Source organism: Hippoglossus stenolepis, chromosome 18, assembly GCF_022539355.2.
Source record: "Hippoglossus stenolepis isolate QCI-W04-F060 chromosome 18, HSTE1.2, whole genome shotgun sequence".
Taxonomy (NCBI): domain Eukaryota; kingdom Metazoa; phylum Chordata; class Actinopteri; order Pleuronectiformes; family Pleuronectidae; genus Hippoglossus; species Hippoglossus stenolepis.
In genome coordinates, this window is record NC_061500.1 from 7,257,057 (window position 1) to 7,283,859 (window position 26,803).

The 26,803-nt window shown below is 41.3% G+C and overlaps 1 protein-coding gene across 1 annotated transcript; it reads right to left on the reverse strand.

Annotated features, from left to right (window-relative positions):
- Window positions 1–1,307: 1,307 nt before the first annotated feature.
- Window positions 1,308–26,757, reverse strand: pnpla7a (patatin-like phospholipase domain containing 7a). The gene is made up of 36 exons (XM_035184629.2): window positions 26,639–26,757; window positions 26,182–26,233; window positions 24,632–24,706; window positions 23,592–23,679; window positions 23,246–23,328; window positions 22,748–22,848; window positions 22,503–22,643; window positions 22,261–22,420; window positions 21,283–21,363; window positions 20,455–20,583; window positions 20,205–20,285; window positions 19,339–19,468; window positions 19,157–19,228; window positions 18,946–19,022; window positions 18,660–18,815; window positions 18,365–18,442; window positions 17,786–17,991; window positions 17,522–17,653; window positions 17,191–17,314; window positions 15,845–15,958; window positions 15,527–15,593; window positions 15,234–15,383; window positions 14,729–14,792; window positions 14,322–14,490; window positions 12,536–12,718; window positions 12,272–12,390; window positions 11,966–12,122; window positions 10,528–10,644; window positions 10,308–10,377; window positions 9,982–10,098; window positions 9,442–9,590; window positions 9,117–9,269; window positions 8,796–8,915; window positions 6,363–6,453; window positions 5,747–5,862; window positions 1,308–4,658 (listed from the first exon to the last, which is right to left on the reverse strand). The coding sequence occupies exons 1-36, from the start codon at window positions 26,644–26,646 to the stop codon at window positions 4,599–4,601; spliced, it is 3,990 nt and encodes a 1,329-aa protein (XP_035040520.1). The 5' UTR covers window positions 26,647–26,757; the 3' UTR covers window positions 1,308–4,598.
- Between the last annotated feature and the right edge of the window lie 46 nt (window positions 26,758–26,803).

The window sequence follows — 26,803 nt, forward strand, 5'->3', positions numbered from 1 at the left end:
GCCTGTCGCAGTGATTCAGTCCAGAGTTGGGGCCATTGTCTGCCAACACACCGGCTCTGTGGCTCCTCTTGTTCACTGCCACCCTCGTCTTCTTCTGTCAAAAGACTCATTTCCTGGGAGCCTGGACTCATTCACCTCAGGGTTTTTCTTTTCTTTCTCCTTTGTCCCCTCCGATTTTCTTCCCCGTGACGTATTGATTGAAGGCAGCGTCACTTATTCCCCTTTCTCATTCGTCGTGTCCCAGCTCCTTCCTGCGACCTAAATTCTCTCTGTGTGCTCATTAATTAGCTGATGCAAGTCTGCGTTCCCCGGGGAGGGTGGGAGATTAAAAAGCTCATTATAGGACACATCAATAAAGTGGGATTAATCTATTGGTATGTGCGATCCATTGTCTGTGTGTGTGTGTGCATGTTGCTGACAGGCTCACAGGTGTGTTCGCACTTCAGGCTTATTCTTGTTCTTGAAATTATCCGGAGGGGCTGTACGCTGCTGTCAGCCTCCAAGTAAAAACTCTGGGGAATGTCCGAGTGAACCTAATGTGAGAATACAGCAGGGAAAACGTCTGGAGAATTTCAAATGTCTAAAAAAAAGAGTTTACACGTGGAAGACGCTGAAGAAGATGTCAACTTGGAAAGAAAATCCTTCAGAATAAAACATTTGATAAGGAGAATATCCTGAGAAAACACTGAGGCCGTGACATGTGATGGTTTTAACTTGACACAGGTCAAAGCTGCTCAGTGTAATGTAATGAATGTCCGCGGCCCCACAAACCACCTGCAGCCTCCAGACTGAGGGCGAACAGGTTGAATCAAACTCTAATTGGAGCAGTGATTTACTGCAGGTCGGATGAATTATCATTCTGCAGGACAGATAATCATCAGCTCCAGTGTTGAGTCCTGCTCTCACTGAACAGCCGAGCCACCCAGCGGAAACATTTCCTCATTAGTTGATGTTTTATTCATTTTCTCGACGTGTAATTTACTCAGGTGACTCTCATTAACATACAATCTTATTTGCAGATGTTTGCACTGAGCAATAATGAAGAAACACACGGAGATAACTTCAGTAAATCTTCAGAATTTGTCGACGTGTCACTCCTCTGTTAGAGAATCATGTTCCAAAACCAGTTTTCTTTTTCAAGTAAAGATAAATATACATTCATTTTAATAAGAGATAATTACTCTCGCTCTGTTTTTAAATGTTCATCTGACAAAGCAATTTCAAGATGTTTTCCACAATTGTTGGATCAACTTATTCACTGTTTTTATTCTACAGTAAAACAAATTGAAAAATGAAAGACACAAAAGTACAACAATAAACGGTTTATTAGTAACAATTGTTATCAATAACAATATTTATCAAATAACATAAATAAAGACAATGTCATACAGTACAGGCTCACAGGTACAGTTAATTTACTATTGAATATTATTGATAACAAAAATAAATCAATGCCAAATGAGGGCACGAGTGGTTGTTTTTCCGTATGGGTCATTTAAGGCTGTGTTACATTAACTCCTTGGCACAGTTCCACACATTACATCACTTCATCCATTACCACGTCCCATTTAATAAAGTAGAGAAACTTGAATCAGCCGGACGACATAAATTCATTTGTGCTCGGTCTTTTGGAAACCACCCAAAACTAGAAGAAAGAAAAACAGCTAAATATTGTCATCACACTTTCTGCGTCCAGGCTGTGTTGAGCCGACACCGTGTGGAAGCTTCCATAGTGTTTATCACAGGCTTTCTGCGACTGTCCAAGAAGCAGCAGCCGTATTCACAAAGATCGCAGCTTCGTACAGTATCAAGTGGGAGGAGAAAAAGAAACGTTGCATTGATAAACCGATAATTAGAACCAGTAAATTGGTCCGGCTGATATTAGCTTGTTGCACGGTTTACTGTGACACACAGTATTTGTCGGCTGATAAGTAACAAGATTATTGTTTTACTGCAAAATGTTTTTGCTCAGTCTTGCGTTCGAATATTTAGCTTTTTGTTATCCGACTTGTAAACTATACCGAGGCCTCTTTTACAGCCTGATCAAGGGGGGGGGAGTGTTGCGCCATTTAGTATAAAAGGTAAAGACACGAGAGTCAGGGGGCTTTGTTCTGCCTTGGTGTCAGCAGTGGAGGTAGTCAGAGTAAGATCCATCTCTGTGTAAAAGGAGGAAGTTGAATTAAGTCTATGTCTTGGCTCTTTTGGTTCAGTGTAAACGAGCAGAAGCTGCAGAGGGGCATGATCACACCTCCCTGAATGCAGGAGAATGCTGCCGGTCAAAGTTCGAAGTGGAAATCCCCACAAAGCCATGCTGTGGATTTGCTTTGCCACAGGCAGCAAATGTTTTATTCACGTCCTCGGTCGCACAGATTGGACGTGAACGTGGGGGTGAAGTTTCTCCACTGCTACATTCATGAGTGGGACCATGCCCTGAGGAGGGGTCTTCTCAAAAGGCAATATAACAGGATCTCTGTTTAAAATGAGAGGAAACCAATCCAACTATTTTGAAAATCACATTTATCAATTGTTTATTTGATGATTCCAGATTCTCAGACGTTTTTACACATTTGTTTCACATTATATGAAACTGAGCGTCATTGTGATTTGAACTATATCGGGACATTAATTTATATAGTTTTTTTTACATGTTATAGACTTAAAGATTAATCTGTTAAATTAATTACCATCACATAGATCTTTCATTATAATTGGTTATATAAAGCTATAGAATGACACAGAGACTCATGTTAAATCAAGGCTACAGAACAGTTGGTTAGTTTAATTGTGCATTGCATTGCATTTGTGGAATGATTGTCCAACTGTGGTGACTAGTGCATAAATGTCTGTACGGCTGAGGTTGTATACATTCTTGCTTTAAATATGAAACATAGTGAATTATTCACTACTTTGACTATAAATTATGTACGTAACAACATCTGGGGTTTTTCATTTGCCGTTTTAACAAAACTGAATTAGATCCAAATCACTGAGGAGAAGCTGAGAAGACGTTTTGGGCCAAATAACGTGACAGGATGTTCCTGTGAAGAAGTGAAGAACTGTCCCGCTGATTCAAATATAGCCACTGTGCATAAAGTGCACTGAGACGAGCAGAGTTCACTTAACACATCCACACTGTCTGCTGCCGTCACTGGGAGATTCAGAGTGTGTGTGTGTGTGTGTGTGTGTGTGTGTGTGTGTGTGTGTGTGTGTGTGTGTGTGTGTGGTGTGTGTGTGTGTGTGTGTGTGTGTGTGTGTGTGTGTGTTCCCTCCATGTGGATATGACAAAACTGACCATGCTGCTTGTTTGGCTTTTTTTCGTGTTGATTGCAGAGTGACAGTTGATGATGATCACAACATAAACATTAAAGGCAAAAACAAGGAAATTAGGATTTAGATTCGCACTTTTTCAACTCTTTCTATATCCTTAAAAGAAATAAAATCATACTTTTAAAGCCTCATTTTAACTTAAACCTAATTCTGTACTGGACAGTTACCACGGAGCTTGGTGAGAGGATGTGGTTTGGATCAGGAGAGAGAACCCAATAAGATTTGGCGTGGATTCAGATCAAGGGTCGAATCCAGGATTTTTCTTTTTTGAAATAAAAAATATGGATTTAATGAATTTAGATGTGGGATTGTTGAGCCTTGGCGGAGGTGCGTGTTCTCTGTCAGAACGAAGAGTGTGCAGTTCGTCCCTCGTCTCCCGGTAAAATCTGACATTTCATGCGAGTTTGACGGAATCTGTGGCACACTCGGTGAATGAAACAACCCTCTTCACACCCCCGATCACCATACACTCTGCAAAGACAGCTAAGATTACAAGATACAGTTCAGCGGGTTCACTAATCATGCACTTTTTGGTTCAGGCTCAATTTAAGCTCCCAAAACACTAAAGGCATCAATATGCAGTCAGCACGGATGAGGAGGAATAATTCCAGAGACTCTGAGTAACATATTTAATCATCTTTGGACATGTTTCTGTTTTTTTTCTAATATTTGAATCCTGTGCGAGTTTGATCTCATTGATGTTGATGTAAGAGCGATCTACATGTCTAGATGACAATAAAACTTTTTTTCTATTTTAGTGAACCGACTCTGTAACTTCTATTTTCTGAATGTAAATCAGCAAAGATTCATAGTTTTCATGTGATAAACATTTCAGGGGTGTTTTCTATCTTCTTCATCTTCCACCGGACTTGTTTAATTCATGTAAAGCTACAGGAAGTCATCTCGACTCTCAACATGAGAAATAATGAAGCTTTCAGCTGCTCCTGTTTAGACTTTGAAGGTGAGTAAACCTTGTTCTTGACGCCCGTAGGAAGTTTTTTTTCAAGGGACTGTGCATTGAGCTTGTGAGCCACACGGCTAACGAGGGCACACTGGTAATCATGGTTACTCTGATAGTCTCAGGGGAGGAAGGAGGAGGTTTTGAGTGACGTGGGACAAAGTGGAGGGTAATGTAAGGCGAAGAGAGGCAGGTTACATCGTGATGACCTGCTCCTTCAGAGGTCGTTAGTGCTGTCTTCACTTCATGGACTGTTTGGAAAGGACTTCCTGGTTTGACGGCACATCCAGTGGAGGGTCTGGGCCACTTACTTCTACTCGCTGGCAGTGAGTTTGGTTATGCGACGTTTGCGACTCAAATCCAGGTCTTCATCCTGCTGATCGGAAGGTGGGACATCAGTTAGGGGACGAATAATCCGAATAATAATATATATAGAATAACATTTAATCAGGTTATAAAGAAAAGTGCCTACAAGACTTCTACTGAATGGCACATTTGCTACTGCGATACATATCTTGGGTTTTCTACAGGTAGATTCGTGAATGTATTTTCGGCACTATCCAGATCTCTGCTTGATACTCCTTTATTTTCTCGATTCAAATTCTATAAATTTGGTTGTATATTTGTGTTTTCTCGTTATTAAGAAGGAAAAAAAGGTTAAACTGTAAAATATCAAACCTCAATAACGTTTCTTTGTCATAAGGGTTTGATAACAACATCATCAGCCAATATATCGCAATTGGAAATTGTTTTCTCCCTTTTATCATGGACCCCTAAAACTCCATTAGAAAGGCTTCTTGCTCTTTAGATCTGAGTGATCTGATCATTTATAACCATTCATCCTTCAATTGTCTTAAATACAATCAGTTAATTGGCCGCAGGCTCCAGACTCCATCTTTAATTCTCTGGACTGGACGCCTCCAAAGTGTTTTCTCTAATTATCTCTTTACTCCAGTTTGTGTCTGAAGTACTAGAGGCTGATGTGTATAATCGTGTGTGTATAAAAACCTTGTGGGATTGTTGTTTTTTGGGTGGGTTGAGGAATATTATTCAAGGTTTAATTGAGTTTTGGCTTAACCCCAGAAAATACCCTCATTTCTGACACAAAGCCGTAGCCCCACAACTCTCCGGAGCCCGGCCTCTTCACAAGAACTAACATTTTAGTTAAATTACGAGGCCTTGCAGTCTTCCAATTAATTTTAGAATAGATTTTATGGTGTTATTGATAATTTTTTAAAGCAGCAGTTGGCCTGGCTCCAGGACAAACGTGTGCCAGGTAACAAACTGTGCTGTGGCGACAAAAAAAATAAGAAGCTTAACATCTAATCCATTATAGAAGCACATTAGAGAGGTTAACATTTACAGTTTAACCTGAGATGATGTTTGTTTTAGACAAACACAATGTAAGTGCTGTGATTATTAGATCCCATAGTTTCCACGTGTACAAGCGGGGTTTCGTACCGTGTCAGCAGTCTCCTCCCCTTCAGTGTGCTCGCCGTATCGACTGTACAGCTCCATGTCGGACGGAGCGCTCTCCATCGCCTCCTCTTCATAGTCGGTGTGGTAGTCTGACTCCTCTGATCAGGAGAAAACAGAACAGTGTAGGTGAAGGAGCTGACAATAAGAAAGAAGAGGATATCATGACTGGATGTCTTATTGTTTCCCTTCAACTTGGTTTCTAAATATAATTCATGTATGTATGTAACCTGTTTCTATTTGAGGGTAAGTGCGTAATTTGAGATGTTACATTTGCACAGGTCCCACTTTCCGTCAGCGTGTGACACCCTTTGTGTGTGTTCAGTGTACGCACATAATTGACATTCTAATTCTTCCTCTGCAGTGAGGCTGCAGCAATCCATTTCCTCTTCCATGTGAAACTGATGCGTTTGCTAATAGAGTGTGACAGGAAAACAAAAAACGCATCGAAGAACAAATGGGAGCGAGCAGTGGAAAGACAGACATGGAGGAGAAGTGGTGATAGTATCTCTAAAACACTGTGGGTACACGTTTGAGATTAAAAATGAACGGTGATTGTGGTTGTGGCTGAAATACAGAGCGTTGGAGTGTGTGTCAGTACGTTTATCATCCACCACAGCAGGTTTAACTGGCTCGATGCGAGACACGATTTCTGCCAGGTCAGTGAAGGAAGCATTGGGACACGTCACGACCTGAAAGTCAAACACATACACACACATTCATTAGAAAAAAGGTGAAAATAGACAATCAAAACCTGTTTGAGGAACTCTGATTTAAATCTGTGGGTATAAGCTAATGAACTGGTTCCATTGTGTTTTAACGGCTGACAGGTGTCAACACCTCGTCTGTTAGAACACACACACACACATACGATGAAAGTATAAATTGCAGTTTCTCAAAGAAGAAGTGAAGGAAGCTGATTATTTGAATCTTTTGGTCTCAGTTTCAGCAGCTTGGTGCAGATGTCTCGCACATTTTTTACTGCTCTGATGTGAAACCTGCACTGGTATAATGTAAACACCATTATACCGATCATTAAAAGAAACAGAGAGTAAAACAGACAAAGTTGTGATAAAGTCTTTCCCTGTCGAGCACGTCTGATCTGAACTGGATTGGTTCCATTACTTTTACTCTAATTTAAGTTAAATTTAAAAGTTAAAGACCAAGACTTGCAATGCAACGCAATGCATGATGGTATATATTGCTCCGTTAGTGACCGTCAGCTGTACACACCTTTCACTCGGACAGCACTACAAAATACCACACTCACTATCCAGTGGACTAGTAAGTGATTTAGGACGCAGCAATTGTGTTTGTTGCATTTTGTCATTTGATCACAACAAACTCGCCCTTTTTGTTTGAAAATCTCTTCATTTTGTGCGACACTGTTAAACATACAGAGCCGTGAAACATCCCTCACGGAGAAGAGATGCATTATCTCCCCTGAGGGTTGTACCCTACAGTCGGTGGCATCTGAAAATAGAAGAACACTCATTATCCGCCTATGTGGGAAGGCTATTGTTTTAAAGAATGAGAAGATTTATTTATAAAACAGTCTTTTGGTTTCCAATCTGCGACTATAACTGCAGCTCCACTCTTCTCTCCACTGTTGTTTAGGTGCATTTGTTAGTTTCTTGTTAGGATTCCTTAGTCATTTTGTATGAATCCAACATCATTCTCTTTCTATTTTTGTTTAAATTGGGGGCAAATGCTTCCACATGTCTTCTGTCTTGTTTACTTGGTCCTTTTTGTTTTTCTTTGACATTGCTGGGGGACAAATCTGCTCTATGGTGAATTTCCCTGTATTTAAAGAGCTGACTGATTCATAGCTTTATTGTTGTTACTTTATCAGCAGTGTGGAAATGTGAACAACAGACTGTGGCAGACTGTGAGGATATATTTTAGAGACAGTGAGGATACATTTTAGAGACGGTAACACTGAGATAAAAATGGTACCAGTGTAGTAAAACCATTTGGTCGACTACACATGCAGAGAATGTCAATGAGAAGACGGATCATGAGGAAATTAAAGAGAATGTGAAATCTGTCTGGCAGAAGTGGGACATTTTACTTTAGTAATCGGTTCACCCTCATATTACATTAAGCCTGTAAGAACACTTTCATTTCTCTTCACTGTACTTTTTTCATTGGTTGCAATAATGTAAGCAAGGGTTACTGCTGGTGATGTATAAGTTTTAAGTTAAGGGTAATTATTGATAATGTATTGAAAGTCCTGCAGAATCTCATGATTCCTGGTGATGATACGACATCTGGTGCATAGAAATGTTATTATTATGCTTAACTTGCTTGTTTTTTCCTTCATTCATTTCCAGTTTTCTCTTAGTGCATCCACACAAAACAAATGATTCATTTGCTTCTCCTGCACCACCGCTATCGAACTGTAATCAGCTGAAACTGATTCACTCTTCTTTAGTCCCACAGTTCAGTTCTGATTCTCTTGGGTCTTTAGTTACATCTCACTCTCCCACTCTTGCTGGAGTCGAAAGCGCCTCCGGAAAACATGGAGGCGACTTTTTCATGTTAGGTCTGACTTGAAATCAACATTTAATGAGAAAATGGATATAGGATATAAGTAGCTAGGAGAACCCGGGCTCGCTGGAGTGGACCCACACTCCTTCTGGGTCCAAAATCTTGATGACAGAGAAGCTATGAAACCCCTTTTTAAAAAAAATCAAGCAGGTGTAACCAACGGCAGCCGCACAATCCCCCACTAGCAAACATAGTCTGTGAAATTCTTTCTTCGAAATAGGCAGTTTGTGCTCCACATTCCTCATTTCAACGCAGGCTACAAGCTGAACTTCTGATATTCAGATATTCAGCCTCTAAATCTTGTAATATTACGAGTTTATTCTAGTAATATTAGTTTGGCATTTCAGATGGCAAAATGAAAAATTGTGTTTGTTTTGTTCAGACATTTTGGGAAATCACAAGTAAAGTATGGCCCGGCCTCTGTTGTTGCTCCACTTAATGACTTTCTTTTCACATATTCTGCAGCATTCCCCTTCATCCTTACATTGTTCTTGCTTTGGGTGTTGTGGAAGTCCTCCTGGTGTCGGTCTTTCAACATTTTCTCCACCACGCCGCTGCGTATCCAAACATCAAACACTGTCTTGCCGTGCTGGTATCCCACCTCCTACCTCGCCCAGACAAACAAAAACACTCACATATCAGTATCCTGTTCTACACCAGAGATTTTGAAAATATTATGAATTCCGAGTACATTGTGGGAGGGAAATCATTCTTATCATAACAAAGTTAGGAAACAGAACAAAAGAGCTTTCAGCTGAGGAGGAAACAAAAGAGAAATCTGAATCACAAGTGTTCTCAAACTTACGGCAATCTCATCAAACTTTCCAAACTCCAGAGTGCGGTATCTGTCGATCGGCGGCCTGATGTACTCGCAGTAGTCACTGTTCTTCACAGACTCCAACTGCCTCACGCAACACACGTAAGCCAGCCGCGTCTGAATCTCTGCCATGTTCAACACCTGAGACCACGAGTGTAAGGATGAACATATGTATCACAGATTTTTTTTTTTTTTTTTTTTTAAACACACACATCTCCAAAGATATCCTCATTGTTATTCATAGGACTCATTTATTTGTAAAAACACAGCCCTGCACAGTATGTTGCATCTTTGTATTTAATCAATCCATTACCTTTACTTTCTCAGCTAGGGGGTTGAGGCGTTTCCATAGCAGCCACCAGCCTGAGAGTGAGTCGCCATAATTAGTGAGGTTGGTTTCATCCCTGCTGCCCACGTCAATAGCAATCACCACTTTGGCCCCCATGGAGCGCGCCACATCAGCTGAGAGAAGAAGAGACAGAATCAATCAAACAAACATTTGAATGTAAAATAGACAAGTGGTAATTTCTCCCAGAGGGGCTGTATGTGTGTTTCCTAGTCAGTTGTTCATGACATTTTCCAGGAACTTCTCCTGCAGCCCCCTGCTAAAATGTCTGGAAAATGTCAGAGTAAGCGAGTGTTCAGGTTGATGACGTTTCTAACACGTGACGGATGCAAAACTGGAAGAATCCAAATGTCTCAGGAGCCAAACACGTAGAAGACGCTGATGAACACTTGGAGAGACAACGAGAATCAAGAGCTTTTGGTGATAGGAGCCAACGCCGGTGTAGATGTGCTTGGGCCAATATATTTTCCAGAATTCATGTCTGCAAACTGTTTCAGTGTAACGAACCAGGCAGGTTGTTGATGTAGCCTCCGTCCATCAGCAAGTGTCCATCTTTGGGGTCACAGAGAGGAGGGAGATACCCAGAAAGAGACATGCTGGAGCGGACGTATCGCCACAGAGAGCCTGAAACAGCAAACAGTCAACTCCTTCAGTTCTATACCTATTCAGCAATACACAACCACCCTGAACCAACAGATAATTAAACACATGAACGGGACTAAAGAGAGGGTCAGTTTATCTGAGGGGACAGAAGATATCTCAAATAAAAACAGAAACTATCTGCAGGGCCAAATACCACTTGTGTTTAAAAATCTTCTTTTTGGGTGACCTACCGTCAGTGTGGACCCTCATGGCCGAGGCAGTGATGTCAGTGGTGATGTTGAAATATGGGATCCAAAGGTCCTGTGTACACAAAAGGTTACATCCAAACAGATCAACATAATAAGTTCACGATACGTTCGCTCATCCCTTCTTCACGTCGTTATCGGCTGAGGCGTTCACTGGCCTCTCTGTGCTCTGATTCTGTCGGGTCCTTAGTAAAAGCTCTCTCACCTCGATCTGTTTACTCTTGAAGACGTTGCTGATGCTGGAGTTGAAGGCAGCTCCGGAAAACATGGAGGTGACCGGGTATGTTAAATCCAGAACCTTCTTAAACACTGATGTCATTTCCTGCAGGGGAGAGAAATGAAAGGTCAAATGGTTTTCATTGTTCCACACAACTGCAGAATTTACAGTTTCATCATCTGCAAAGCACATTTAGTCACTCAAAACTTAATTTGATGTAAAAGAAGATCTGATGGTTTGTGACATTGTTTTTAAAGGGCCTTGTACGAGTTGTTTTCATCATAACAACCTCCTGGTGTGTACACATGCTTTTATTCATTGTAGTCTTTCAGCAGACTTACATATTTGGCTTTTAAAGTGAACAGAAGATAACTCCAATTGGTTTATCGCATGTTTCGCCCAAAACACACCAATGATTATTTAAGATTCTTAGTAAAAACCCTTCTGAAACATGCGCCTGATGCATCAAACTTTCTTTTCCTGTTGAACTAGTGAAAGTGAATTTGCACTCGCCCTTAAAAGCACTTGTGCCATGTGCTTTGGACCAATGCGTTTAGGTCATTAAAACAGAGACCTTTTTTGTATTGCAACCGTGGCTCTTCTAATTTAATACTAAAGGAGCAGCGACCCAGCCGGCTGCTTCTACAGGGACTGTTCAGAACCAAGGACAAGGCCAGAGGAGGAGGGGCTGGGTACACTGAGGGAGGACGAATCCGACTCTGCTCTGCCTGCAGACCTGCACACAGAGCAGGTGTCTCGCATGGCTCCATGGATGGTCTCAGTATTAAAAAACCTGAAGAGGATCACAACTAAAAAAAGGATCTATTCTTGAGTTTTAATGAGAAAATCATCAAGCGCTGCATGAACAACACTAACTCATCACGTTTGATGGTTAATCAGCACAGCACGGTTCATTATACAGCAGAGTTAAGGCCTAAACTGCATTATAATTAAATCATTTGCTGTTAGAAAGAATTACCTTCACAGAGACTGACTACGGCAGAAAGTGCTGGAAAATATTCCTCTCTAAGAGACGCTGGGGCGTGTGGAGAAGGAGCTGTTGAACTCTGCTCCTCTTCTCCAAAAACTGAATTCTGCTAATCTCCTAAATTAAATTTTTGTCACAATTTGTTTGATGGGTTTTTAGAGATAATTAGAAAATGACACGTAAGGAGAAAACACTTGTAGCTCATCTGTCAAGGCTGCATGATGTTATGCAACATCCTCAAAATGTTTGGTCAAGGTCAATAAGTGTCCAAGAGTTAACAGCCCCCTGTCTTTCTGGAAAAACTCCCCCCAAAATACTGAGTTTAAACAGTGAGGAGAAGAGATACAATATGTGATGCATATCAAACTCCCTTTGACTCTTAATGTTGGGTTTATTACAAGACTAGAGTTGTGCTGTTTCAGTTGCTTTGACTCTCACCATTGCCCATTCTTTGGCCCTCATCCTCATGCGGCTGTGGCTGCGGTCTTCAGCATATAGTGCCCCCATTAGGGACCCGATGGAAGTGCCGCCAATGAGGTCTACCGGGATGCCGGCCTCGCAGAGAGCTCGCAGGATTCCCACCTGGGAACAGCCCCTGAGCAGGAGGGTGGAGAAATACACGTGGAAGAAAAGAGAGAGAATTTAAGGTTTTGACCAAAAAGCCTTAGATGTACCAGCGATCAATAACATTAAGAAGAAAGAATGACAGTCTGACATTTATAACACCCATTAGGCCATTGTTACCTTGCCCCCCCTCCTCCTAGAATAAGGGCGATGGCATTGCCCGTGAGGACGCGAGCCAGGCGGGAGAAGTCAGAGTGGCGGTCTGCTGGCTTCTCAAACACACGCTGATACAGCTCCAACTGGAAAAAAAAGGAAATTACTGTCATACAAGTAGCGAGGAGGAGTGGAAAAATGGATATGAAGATGTTAAATAAGATGCTAAGAGGCTCAGAGGGGGACAGCCAGAAGGGGAGAAAGATCAGAAACACCATTTTTCATTCCTACCAGTTTGGGCAGACTCCTCTTAGAGAAGACCCTCCGGGGACAGGAGAGGTGGAGGTGTCTGGAGATCCAGCTTCGCATGTTCAGCCAGTCCACAGTTCCTTTGGGCTGGGGGCCGTCTTCTCTGTGCAACAGCACCAGCTGCTTCTGAGCACGTACTGCACTTCCCTCCAACATGCGCTCCAGCTAGAGGAAAAGGCATCGAGCACAGACGTTTTATTCTCCACACTTCTCTACAGAGGGACTCCTGCTTGCACAGATGGAATAATGAGCACCAGCCCCCAAAAACATACTGCAAACTCCAGACCACACTGAGTGCAAGTGATCAGCAGATGTGATTTCAGTGTCATGTTTATGCTGAGTAATAATTTCAGCTGTTCTATCAAAGCAGAAGGAGTCATTCCAGAAGTTATTATGAAATTTACCATTGTACCTGAACAGCTACATGTAATTATATTTATATTTAAGAATCTTATGCAGCACGATGAATAATGATAGCAAAAATATGATGGTTACTTGAGAGATTCATTCTCAATAAATGTTACTATATTTTTATGTATTGCATTTTATTTTTTCTGGTGCAATTTCCCAAGGGGTCATTTTATTATACGAGGCTCTTGAATGAGCACAGTAATATAAAAAAGGTTAAAAGGTCACATCTGCCACACAGTGAACTTGACCTCTGCTAGAGGTGTAGTGTATGTGAAAGGTGTGGCGACGTGTGTGTGTGTGCCCTGAAAGATAAAATCAACCCTGAGCAATGACTCATTCTGTGCCTAACCTAATATTGATCCATCTTTCCATTTCTCCCACCATCTCCCATTATACAGGCACCCATTTCTCCACATGAAGGCAATTACCTGTCCTTCAACAGCTAGACATGAACTCACTTTCTCTGCAGCCTCGCCCGCCACTCTTTCACAACATCCACCCACCCTTCAGCTCATTCCTCCCCTGCCCAAAGGTCAAATATGAACCATTAACTGCCCGTGCGACCATCGTGTTGGTTAACCTCTGGGTTTAACCATTATTCATGAGGGACAGGACTTTTAATCAGAGCAGACAGACCTGCTCTCCCAACATTTCAGCCTGATAACACACAGAGCTCGGTTCATAATTATTTGTGTGATGATTTCTCAGAAAATCCCCCAAAAAGGCTTCACTATTTCCTAATCGTTAACAAAACCCATGAAAAGATCAAAATCAATGTTGAATTGATTATTCAAGCAATTATTGTCTGTATACAAACCCTGAAGCTTCATCTTCATTGTTGAATAAATATAATCATAATTGGCATTGAATTTTCTCTCAATCCCACATACCATGTCCTGTTTCATTAAATCACTCAAGCAACCAAATCTGCTGCTGAACATCCTCTAAAAACAAACACAGCATTTGCTTCTTTTTGCATATTGATGGGTGAAACTACACTGATGAGCAGTTATATGAAATAAAGTAAAACTATAAACCCTGATGACAAAATCTACGTTACACGGACTCTTGTGGACCTTCACATACTAATAGATGCTGAAAAAGTAACACTAGCCTTGAAGACAACAGACGTCCGCATTGTTGGTTTTGGTCTTTTTATGGTATTTGTTAACAACAAAAATATACAACGTCAGCAGCTTTGTTCGTTCAGTTTCCAAAATGCCTGACATTTCTTGGTTCCAGTTTCTCAAATTTGAGGATTTGCTCCTTTCCTCTCTTGTGCATCATTGCAAATTGAGTGAAAACCCCTAACCTTAACCCTTTGTTATAATTATAAATGACTAGTTCAACACCTCACCTCCCCGACAACAGGGTCCTGCTCCCCGATTCCCACAATGATGATGCAGTCGGCCTGGCGGATGCACCGCTGTGTCCACGGCGTCAGTGTGTAGTCAGTCTGGTAAAGAACTATGCGATGGAGGTCTTCCTGTTGGCCCAGCCAGCTGGACAGACGGTACTCATGGACGCTGAAGAGGAAAAGGAGTCTATTAATGCCTGGAGGCATTGCTTGCTGGCAGCACATAGATCAATATTGCTGTTGTGCCAATAAAGCATACTTGAACACAATTTAATCAATGAGTCACAAAGAGAAAAAGGCCAAAGAAAATAAAGTGTTCCAAACAGCAGTAGGACAGAGGAAAAGATGTTGACGTGTTTGTTCAGTACCATAACTACCACTGAAGAGAACTTCTGCCACAAACGTACCTGTCAAGTGCTGCAGCTCCAAGTCGCTGTTTGATGACTTCACTCGTCAGCAGAAGAGTGGGGCCTGTAGGGTGAAGATCAATCACTTTAATCCATTTGACTTACAACAGGTGACGTGTCTTAAGGTGCTATGAAAACATTTGATTTGTTCAAATAAATACAAAACAAGATAATATTCTCAAAGTAGCTTCTTTGATTGTTCCATTCAGTTTTCAAAAGACCTATGACAAAAACTATTTATAAAGATGGACAACAAGACGCCTCCCCAAAAGTGAAACCATAAATACCTCCTCCTTGTTAGTAAAAGGGACATGGACGAAACCAAGTCAAAATACATACATGTCTCAAAGATGGTTTCTGTCATTTTAGGTAGTTCCTATCACACTGATGTTTGTTCACGTGTTCATATTTCCAGTAAGTTTGGTTTTAATTAGTTATTTGTTGCAATAAAAACGGGATGAAACGTCATCGAGAGATTGAAAATTATCATCGTCTTTATTTTTACCTATTGCGATGAGCGCATGCTGCAGCTCCAGGGTGAAGGCAGTCAGAGGGACCTCCTCTGAAACAGGCAGGACGGTCACAGTTGAGAGGTTGGATACTTGGTTCCCTGCGTCCCATTTACTGCCGGGAGTGTGGAGCGCCAAACTGCGAGCTGGAGACATGAAGAACATATAAGACAAACCTCTCCCAACATAACCAGTGGGAAAACATTGGATGAGTGTTGGATGAGACACGGTGTGTTGGCAGATATATTGACATAATAGACAAAAACATTGCACATGCAGAGACACACACTTGTCAGGGGGCCGTTGACCTGCTGGAGGATCTTCTGTCCCAGTAGGTGGATCAACCTGGTGACAACCTGAGGAAGCAGCTCTGTGTTATTCATCAAGCAGACAGCCATGCTTCCTTTGGTGCAGCAAATTAAAGTTTGATTTTAATTACAAAATCTTTTTTAAATAGACATCGTAAGGAGTAATAAAAATAACATTGGACTGTTAATTAATCAGGACGCTCAATCAACTCTATTTCCCAAGCTTTTGGAAATTACTACACAGACTTGATCTATTAAGAAAAAAATTAAATGTGTTAAATGAATTAAATTGGCCCTGCCTGTGGGAACTTCCTCTTGATGGAGCTGAGAGCTCCCTCCGGTAGCTTGGCCAGCTCAGAGTCTCGTACAGCGTGCACGGTGGTGGCTCTGTTCTGATGGGTCAGGGCTTCAACCTGCAGAGAAAAGAGGGACACGTTACGTTGTTTATATAGTCGGAAAACAAAAGGGCAGAATATAAAGTCTTTCTTAAACACTGTGATTGCAACATGTAACGATGTACTTCCAAAAAAAGCTTCACATAAAGAAAACAATACCCCATTTTCAATTTAAAAAAAAAACACTTTCATGAATGTGATTTAAGATTTAATTCCGTTTTGTGACCCTGATTGCTGAGCGTTGTTTTGCCACTTGCAAACATTTCAAGAAATTAATTAATCCAGACGCTATAAATAAGATCTCTCCATCTCATCATTAACACTTGACGTCAACGCAGAAGTACTAAATATGCCTCTGCATACAAGACACCTTTCTAACAACCTTTTTCCCACAGAAGCCACAACGGTTCCCTTCTCCAGGTAACAGTAACCATAGCATCCATCAACCCAGCTTTTATTGCAGGCGTTGTGGCAGAGACCAGCCGGTGGATGAAGAGCAACACGTGGTTTATTCAAACTGGCAAATCAGTATCTATTTTTACATGTAAACCCTTTAAGGAGCAGCATTGGGAAGTTTATGTTCAAATGATAAATACAGTATAACAGAAACAGACGGATAAACAGAATTTCTTCCTACAAGACCAGATGAGAAATGAGGAGACCGCTGCTGTTTGCACACTCACACTCCCTCCGACAGACTGGGATGGAAAAACATTATTTAAGAATAATATATGTAAGGTGACTTAGTCAATGCAGTTTTATGTAGGTGTTTCATTCGATGTGTTTTATTTACTGGCCCTGTCTGTGTGGGTCTTCTCCGGATATTCCAGCTTCCTTCCACAGACTGGGGTTCGGTTAATTGGAGACTCTAAATTGCCTGTAGGTGTGAATGTGACCATGAATGGTTGTTCCTGTAGCTCGGCCCTGCGATACGCTGGTGACCTTTCCAGGATGTACCCCTCCTCATGCCCTATGTCAGCTGGGATTGGCTCAAAGCTTACCCCTGCGACGCTCACAGAATAAGGGCTACAGATAATGGATGGATGATTTATTTACTGGCAGCAAAGCCAATGCTTTGAAAGTAATGACCAACTACTGTTAATTAAAAACCCTTCTGTTTTACATAATCAAAAGTCAGCACTGTTATTGCTGATCAACTGTCATCAACATTTATGAGGATACTAGAGGTAGATATTCATAGTTTTTCACCCGCTATCCACCATCTGTCTTTTCCCCTCCATGGTCCTTACCACTCCAATAAGGTCACCGCGTCCGTACTCTCCTATCAGCTCCTTCTTGCCGTCCTCCTTCATGATTACGGAGCGAAGTCGGCCGCTCAGTACTATGAACGTACTGTCGGATTTCTCTCCCTGCCTGAAAAAAAAGACAACTTGAATCCACTGTATATCTGTAAACAAGCTTGTGACCCAAAACCAAATTCAAGATTTTAGCTGCCTCCACTGTTGACTCATTTAGAATGAATATAACAAAATACTCCTGCTCCTACATGAATGCAGTAGTGTTTTTAAAGTTGTCCGTGTTTTGTGAAAGAACATTTTTACAATGCCATCAGCTAAATACCTGTAGACAGCCCTGCCAGCCTCCACGGCCATCCAGTCGAGAGCGAAATCTATTTGTCTGACAAAAGAAGACATCCTCCTCACCACTGTGTGAGCAACATTCAGCACAACGTTTGGCTCCACACGCATTATCCTGAGGAAGAGACAACAGTCAAGAGTAAAAAGGAGGTAATAGAAACCCAACAGACCGTTATCATTGTTCTTTTACGGTTTTGTCATCTTAATTCTACAGTGTTTTGCATGGATGAGTGTGGGCACGACTGACTCATAGAAGTGGGTTTTGGAAATGGAGAGGAAGCTGCAGTCTCGCTGAGTCTTGACAGTGAATATGAGCGGCTCTCCTGTCAGGACAGCTAGTTGGCCAACAAGCTCCCCAGGGTGCGTCACAAACAGACGCGTCTCTTCTTCGCGGTCAATCATCCGCTGGTAAACGTGGAGAAGTCCGGAAATCACAAACTGGATGCTCACCTCCTAAAGCGCAGAGGAGAGAAACGTGAAATCAGAAATGTAATTAAAAATCATTATCAAAGTCTTGTGTGACATGACAAGTCGTCAGAACACTTCTGCAGCTTTACAGACCAGACTGCGTAAGCCTGAAGAGAGAAGATTGATCAGGCTTTTGTCACATGTTAATCTTAACAAGCATAAGAGAAAAGATAGAAAACAGGAGCTGAACTCCCTCTTCCCTCGTTGATAGGAGTCCTAACATTAAATACCAATAAAGTACCAGTAAACCAAGTCATCCTTCTGGGGAGAACATCAGTACTAACAAGTATAAATAACCAACAGGGAAAAATGTGTTGAGAAACAACTGAAACACTCTTTTTCAAGATGTGGTTCTAACCTGGTCTCCCTGACGAGCCACCACAGAACCTGCTTTGACTTGATGAAGCGTGACTCTGCCCTCGAGCAGAGTCGGATCCTGCAAAAGGAAAAATATATTCAGAATATGTGCTTATTATTATTATAATAACACCAAAAATACACTGCTCTCTATTGGTGTAGCGCTGCCATCGGAATGTGTCACATTGCTCAACATACTGTACAAGCAGAATGAATATGATCTTTGTTTTTGCAATGATGTAATCCCTGACATATTTATACCAGTTGATATGAATTTTCTGCGATCAACCTCCCACCTGCAGCTGGATGATTCCCAGCAGGTCTCTCTTAGCGGCCTGGAGGATTGTGCTGCTCTTACTGAGGTGGATGGCATCAGACTGCCCCCCACTGTCTGTGTAGTGAAACACTTCAGAGGGCGTGTGCAGCATCGTCACGCTCTTCTTCAGACTGGACTAGAGACACAGACATAGGAGCGAGACTAATGAAGATGAACAAGACAAGCAGCACAGGATGCAGTGGATGCTGGGATATGGTGTTCCATCTACAATTCTAACCTCTGCCGTCATGGCAGGGGAGACTTACCTTTTGAGTCAGAGGACTGGACGGAGCCTCATCTATCGTGACTCGAGCTCGTTCACAAGCCATGTTCAGGTCATTGCCTGTGAGCAGGAGGGTTATGAGTAAGCATATCTGTGTGGGTCCTTATTTTCAGATCAGTGACGGTGATAGGTTTGTGCAGGAAATGAATACAGATGACATTTAGTGATTGTTTCTGTCCCAGACAGTGTCTCACCTGTGCAGTCGGTGGGCATGGTGATGGACCGCAGCTTCCTATAGCTGTTTGATGGGCTATCTTTCACACCATCTGTTTAAGTGAAATACCAACATTGGATCAATATCAGCACAACACAGAGCACAGCACAGTGTGCGTTTAGTATATGTTTGAAATGATGTGCGTGTGTGTGACTGCAGGACCTGACTCTGCGGGGCCTTCCACGGTCCCAGCAGGTAACTCGTCCTGAAAGTGAAGCCGACGAGTCATCTTCCCAGAATTTGCCTCGGCCATAACACTGTTTATGTTGGATAAGGGCACTGCCTGGCTGTCCTGTCGATTAGGCAACAAAACAAATCAGTTAAAGGTCCACATTTCAGTTAGTCTGGCCTACAGTTACATTTGCAGTCAAACAATACATATGTATATACACAATAACGCAATAGAACGGATTCATAAGGAGACCGAGACATTAAGGTCACTGGTTTTTGGGCAAATTACATATTTCTAGAAAGAATAGGTTTGGGAGATGGTGGTTTGGTTTGAATAGAAAAATAAATACATTTTTCCAAGTGGTGCCAGTTGTGCTCATAACAACACATCACTGATACCCTCCAGATGATGACATCACATTCATATTAACATTAAATGGTATTTAATTTATTAAATATTTCAGGATGTTTGGAAACTTATAACTACAAACATTCAAAATTAACAATTTTAAAGCCTCACAAAAGTTTGACATATTTTCCCAAAAATGACAACATGAAAGAATATTTTTGCTGATAATAACGTCAGAGAAGGCTGCTGGTCCTCCTGTTTTCTCTGGAGGGGTTATAATCATTTGTATTCATTTTCACTGAGCCTTTATGAAGGACTGAGTTATGATGCTGTGCTTAATGTTGTGTGAAATTAGCTCGCATGTGTGTGGCCGAGTGTTTGTGTCCTTCTGTGCTCATTTATGTACAAATTTATAATGACTGGTGCTTTGGTATTCAACAAGAGCCTCTCTGTGTGACAGTGTGTGAATACCCACAAATTCCTGTGTACTAATTAACTTCCCTCCTACCGGATTGAAGAGCTCAGTTGTCAGGCCCAGATAGTTATGCAACGCCAAGAAGGTGACTCTCTGGAGGCGCACCATGATTATCTGCAACACACACCGAGATAAACAGAGCAGAACGTATACATCAAACTGTGGTTACATCTAAATGAGATTAAAATGATGGTGTTTTATTTAGTGATGTGTTCAAGAGAGTTTTGTCCCAGTGCAAAACAAATGCTGCACACTGGTCATCCATCTTAATGCAATCAGTTACCTGAATGACGCGCACGAGCGTCTCTGGGTATTTCTTAAAAACTGACTCAAAGGCAGATGCAGGTAAACGTAATATGGTGGAGCGGGTTGCAGCTCGGGCTGACACAGTCTTATATGGAGCTGGATAACCCTGACAAACACAAGAAAAAAACTGTTAGAAAATAAGCAAGACTGCGCAGTCACTTGAACTTTGTCAATGTTGATCAACACCTCATTGGATTTGCACATGGAGTAATTATTTGGACTGAGACAGTTTTACCTCTCAAATTGAATCCTATATATATATATATATATATATATATATATAACTGGTACATGGTGCTTACAGCATTTTAAACCTGTAGCATGATTAATTATAAACATAAGTTTACAAGTACGCTACTGCCTTAAAATGCTGGCAGAAGTCAAAAGATATCAGATAACAGCTATTTTTATGTTTAATTTCCATTTCCAACAGGTGTCTCTACCTTTTAATTTCAATGTTTCCAACTTTTTAAAGTTTGAAAAATGGAATTGTTAGAGTGAAGTAAGATGTCAGCAAAACGTGTGTCTGTTCTGTTCCTGAAGGAGGCAGCTTCAAAACCTGTCATCGAAATGGCTGAACAAAGGACAGTGTGACCAAACAGAAAATTGAAACAAAACAATGCAGGCCCTGAGCAGAATGTGAGGGCAATAAATAAACAAAAGAATTCAAATGAATGCAATTGAGATGCATGGGTGGAAGTATAAACAGTGGAGAGAAGAGACGGAGCAGAGACGCAGACAGATCAGAGGACGGAAGGAGATGAAGTTGCCGGATGTGAAGATGGAGGAGAAATAAAGAGCTCACGGTTATGATGTCCAGGATGCTGAGCAGGCTGTGGACACTGTCTCCTGGGTGCACATCCTTCACAACTGGCTCTGTACCATCCTAAAGAAAACACACAAATACAAGAAATTACACCAACAACAGGATTGATCCAAACTTTAGTTCATGGGGCCCAACTTCCTCCAATCCCATTATGTAACTATGTTGAGTCGGTGTTGGTATGTATGCTGAGAGGAAGGTTCACATTCCTCTCACTAACCCGATTAACTTTTATCATCAGCCATGATCTGAGTGTTAGAGAAACGCTTGTGTCTTTGTGTCCACACAGTTTTTCTTCTGTAGGAGACTTTAATTCCCTGACCTGCATGACCCTTTAAGAAGGATAATGTTTTTTGCTGTAATCGAGTCAGTTCCAAAGAGGGGGAACGTTTACCTATTCTTCAACTCTGCTAACAATCTTTGTGTTTTGATTGTTATGCCTTTTGAGAGGGTGCATTTCATTAATATTTTTCTACAAGTACAATTGAGAGTTACTTCGAGGAGCAGAGATTGATGTCACCTGAGTCTAAGTGGCCCTAATTCCAAGGATTCTCCTTGGTGACATCTGCGACAGGTGTACAACAGGCTTCCACGTATGTTTTCTCTCGTTTGGTGTTGCCCAATCAGCAGGTAAATAGAAGAGAGACAGAGTTTTGGGTACTGTGTAGGTTTTTCCAATCAATTGTCTGCAGAGGACCCAAAGTGATGGACTTAATGAAATCGCTTTTTCTTCAAATTTTTGCGGCTCGTCTGACTTTTTTTTTTAATGTAAAAAGTAAATAAATAAACCTTCCTGCATGTTGTTCTATCCTTCTCACTACTGATCATCCTAGTGTACAACAATAAACAATTGAGTTTTCCAGTTATAAATTTTGTTTATACACAAAGGGATCAAATGGTTGTGTGAGAGATGAGTTACTAATATGAATTTGGTTTGATAAGAAGGTTAACTCCACATACATTCTCCTGGATACAGAGCTCGAGTCGTCCATCCTGCACCACGAAGATGCTGTCGTCATCGTCTCCCGGCCTGAACAGACCTTCGCCTTCCTGCAGCTCGATCAACACCATGTGGCGACACAGCTCCAGGAACAGGGGCTTCTCAAAATGTCCCAAGACCCTACAGCAAGTTGTAGAAAAAAAGAGGTTATGAAAAACCAACTGAAGAGGCTAAATCTGTGGGAAAGGTTTTGTTACTCTACCTGACATTCTTCAGCATGTATAGGACCTCAGAGGGCAGGTTAGAGCTCTGCACATCAAACTCTGTTAAATCAGCCTCCAGCAGTGAGGGAGGGGGTTCCTTGGGCTGCAGGGTGGGAGGGTCTTTACGGATCCGAAGGATTCTGTTGAAATGTTTAAAAAAATAACAAATGAATTCCAATAATCAATATGCTAAATTTTCTTTAATTGCACATGGAAAATTTTAAATAAGGATTGATATACATACTTGCGAGCTATGCTTAGGACTTTGGTTCGTTTGCGAATGCGCTGCGGCTGCTTTGATACTGAGGTGGAGGTGGGGGGAGGAATCAACGACAACGTCTGGACCTTACAAACAAAAAAAACAACATTTAAAAAAATGTTATCACATTTATAGCAGACAAACAAACATTTTGTGTATATAGAAAACTTGATTTAAGAAAGATAATGTTAATATGAGGATCTATGTTCAATACTAAGCTTAAATCTTCAGTCTTACTGTATTAGTGTGCATGACATTGATGTTATATACTGAATAGGGCCGGTGGATAAAGTAGACTTAATTTCATGCAAGATAACACCACTCATAAACCACAGATTACATTTAGTTTTATGCAGAGAAAATGTTGATTCATACAGCACAGCTAGTGACAATAAAGGCCTACTGTATTTACATAAAATGTGAATCTATCAGACTGCAAGTGTTTGTGTGTGCGTGTAAGACAAAAATGGAAATGGACAAAACCTTTCGCATGATCTTCCTTCCATAGAAGAGCACTTTATCTCTTTTCCTGAAGCGATACTGAGGAACACCTGGCTGTTGTTTACCTTGTGACAGAAAATGCATATAGATGTGTTAAGACCACATTATGAAGAAAACTGAAGAAGATATATATACACACACACACACATTTCCCTAAAGAGTCTCATCCCTTGAAGTACACAAGAAACAAAACAAATATAGCAGCTGGGGTTGGGCGATGTCCAGCCACCAAATTGGCATATGATGATACAGCAAAACATCACAATAAGGGTGGAGGAGTTTCAGTTTTACCAAGCTTAGAAACTAATAATTAGTTTGAAAGACTCACGGGCAAGCTTGTATCTCCTGTAAAGGAAGAGGACCACGATGCCAATCAGTGAGACGGCGACTGCAGCTCCTATCAGCACACCAGTGAGCTAAAAGACAGGTAAGAGCATCACAACAACAGTTTGGTCACATGAAAGGGGAATGCAGTGTAGTTGCACACAGAGCATTAGAGCTGCTGGTTTAATAATCATTTAACGTCCAAAGCTGTGTCCCTGTTAGATATGATATACCAATTCTAAGCAGGTTTTGTGCAAGTTGTATGTTTGTAATGATGACAAAACAAAAAAATCCCCATACACCCTTAACAACTTCTCGAGAGCGATCAGGACATGAAAAGAACACAGAAGGAACTGAATCTGTTTATTAAGCCGATTCATGTGAAATCAGCTGATTTGCCAGACAACTTGTAACAGAAAATCACTGAGCTGCAAAGCACAACAAGCTCCGAACTAAGAACAACAACAGCAGCAATGTCCTTAATGACCAGAAGAGAAGCAGTTGCGGTAAACACATTAGAGAAGTGAGTGTGATATATACGATTTCCATTATGAGAGTACGGCCATTAAAGGATGTTACAAAAACTTGTAAAGGCCCTTGACAGGAAACCGTTTTCCTGCTCTATTTAAAGACAAAAGCAGAGATCTTTGTGCAGGCCGCATTGCCAAAGTCGACTGAAACTCAAAACCACAGTTACAACAATGAAAAACGTATTATCAATGTTTAAAGTCCTCACTTACCAAATATGAACAGATTACGTTTTGCCTCTGGGTTTATGACAAAGAATTGTTTTAATTTGAAAAATATTAAAACAAAATAGTCGTGCAATAAAATGAAACTTGATCTTGATGGTCATCAGCTATCAGTCATAAAACAATGGAGCCAAGTCTGCTGGACTCTTACTAATCAGAGGCATGGGCCAATATGTTGGATCAGTCAACATGTGCCACACAGCAAACTGTACAGGGGATATAATGCGTCTTTACTAAAGGTCACAGTCCAGCTTACTGAAAACAAACATTCAATAATTAGTGTATCTCATACCATGGTGGTCTGCATCCTCTCCTCCACAAACTGCTGCACTCGAGCGCTGATTTCATGTTTGCTGTTCAGCAGCACCTACAAACAAAGGTTGGGTTGGCACAATTTCTTGAATCCAAAGAACCTTTTAGGCCCTTTTATGGGTGATCAGGCAGTATAGCATTACAATACAATATATCCTTAAAGTATCAAAACAAACAGTATTGGTTATGCAGAGAAATGATCCCAGTCACTGTTATATGTTGTGTTTGGATTAATATCACTGCTGCATTACTGTGTGTTTTGCATCTTACTGCTGTAGAGGTTGTGTTAATTTGAACTACTTTGTACACTGTTGACTAGTTTAATCTACAGCAAAGCATCATATTCTGTATTCTATCATATGTTTGTAGCACAGCTGCCTTTGAGAACCACACATCTCTAAAAAAGAAAATCATAAAAACAGCCTGTTTACTGTTTTGTCACAAAGCTTTTTTTCCAGCTAATCCTGGTGTAAAAAGTGTATTTAAGGAAAGGAACACATCAGCCTTCAAGACCATTTCGTTAAATGTCAAGACAGCCAACATTAATTGCAGTGGCCTCCATAGACATTTCCTTGAACTGGTAGTTAGTGACTTCACTAACTGAGGGTTATGGTTCATTCAGGACATGTACAATAGACCTCGTTCCCATTCTGATTAAGTTGCTTCTGAAGGGAACATTATGTGAAACATTTAAATGTTTGCATTCTGTGTACAAAGGCCTACTCGCATATTCTACCATTACTGACAATAACTCCTCAATTCATTTGTCATTGCTGCTCCCTATTGGACATTTTCTTATGTACAAACATTGACACACTTTTCCATTATGTTACAAACTGTTTCTTCTAATCAATGTTGTAAATACTGTTATTTTGTTGAAGTTCTCAGTTTTATCTACTTCGCTTCTGTCCGTCCTGGGAGAGGGATCCCTCCCATGTGACCCTCTCTGAGGTTTCTACAGTTGTTTCCCCCGTTAATAGTTTTTTTTGGTAGTTTTTCCTTACTCTTGCTGAGGGTTAAGAACAGAGGATGTCACACTTGTTAATCCCTGTGAGACAAGTTGTGATTTGTGAATATGGGCTCTACAAATAAAATGTGATTGATATTCAATTTTAAATGTGAAATGTAAATGTATTTATATAGCGCTTTTCTAGTCTTGATGTCCCTTGATAACCCTAACCACTCAAAGCTCTTTACAGTACAGTTTTACATTCACCCATTCACACACACATTCATACAGTGCATCTATTAGCAGCACTTTGTTGTTCTATGAGGGGCAATTCAGGGTTCAGCATCTTGCCCAAGGACACTTCGGCATGCAGATGGGTAAGGAAGACTGGGGATCGAACTGCCGATCTGCATGTTGGAGGACAACCCCTCTACCCCTCAGCCACAGCCGCCCAAATGTACAACTCATACTTCATAGAAGCAATTCATTGAACTATTATCATCATCACAAGTGGAAAGCATTAACGTATTGAGTGTTATCAAGTGTATTCATGTCTGTTGGTTCTCACAGGCTTCACTTACTGAAGTGGCCCATCTGCACATGTCTCCATCATCGTCGCCTTGGCAGTCCATCCTGAAATACAACACTGCTTTAATATACATGTACAAAACTGAAGGTAGCATGTCATGGAGGAGGAGGAGGAGGAGGAGGAGGAGGAGGAAAAAGGGGAAACTCTGAAAAGAAGAACTCAGTGAATTAGCAGCATTGCGGCAAACACCTTCATATTCTGTCTTCCTGTTTGACTCAAACAACACGAAACAATAAGTCGAGCTACGGCGGTGAGCCGACGACACAGTAACATCGTCAGCTGGCGTTGAATTCAATTGGTTATTCAACACTCTCTCAACGTTAGCCATAGCATCACGTTAGCCTCGGTTACACTAGCTAGCCGTCTTGCCAGTAAACGTAAAATAACCGACGTCAACTTCACGTAAAGGCGCAATGGAACGCGCACGGAGCAGAGACCGCGGGTCTGACCTCTCCATGGTTCGTGTCGCGCCGCTTCACGCTCCTGTCATGTCTCAGCAGACGATGATACGATGTTAGCGAAGAAGCTAACAAAGTTTTCTGTGTGCTGCCACTCGCTAAGTCCCGCCCACGATCCCCCACGTCCGCCAATGGGGTGTTTGATTTCTGCTGTTG

Coding starts and splice junctions, on each gene's coding strand:
- pnpla7a (XM_035184629.2), bottom strand. Junction 24,707..26,181: donor TGTGCAGATGGGCCACTTCA/GTAAGTGAAGCC, acceptor CTTTGTTTGTAG/GTGCTGCTGAACAGCAAACA. Junction 12,719..14,321: donor AGGACCCTGTTGTCGGGGAG/GTGAGGTGTTGA, acceptor CTTTTCCTCTAG/CTGGAGCGCATGTTGGAGGG.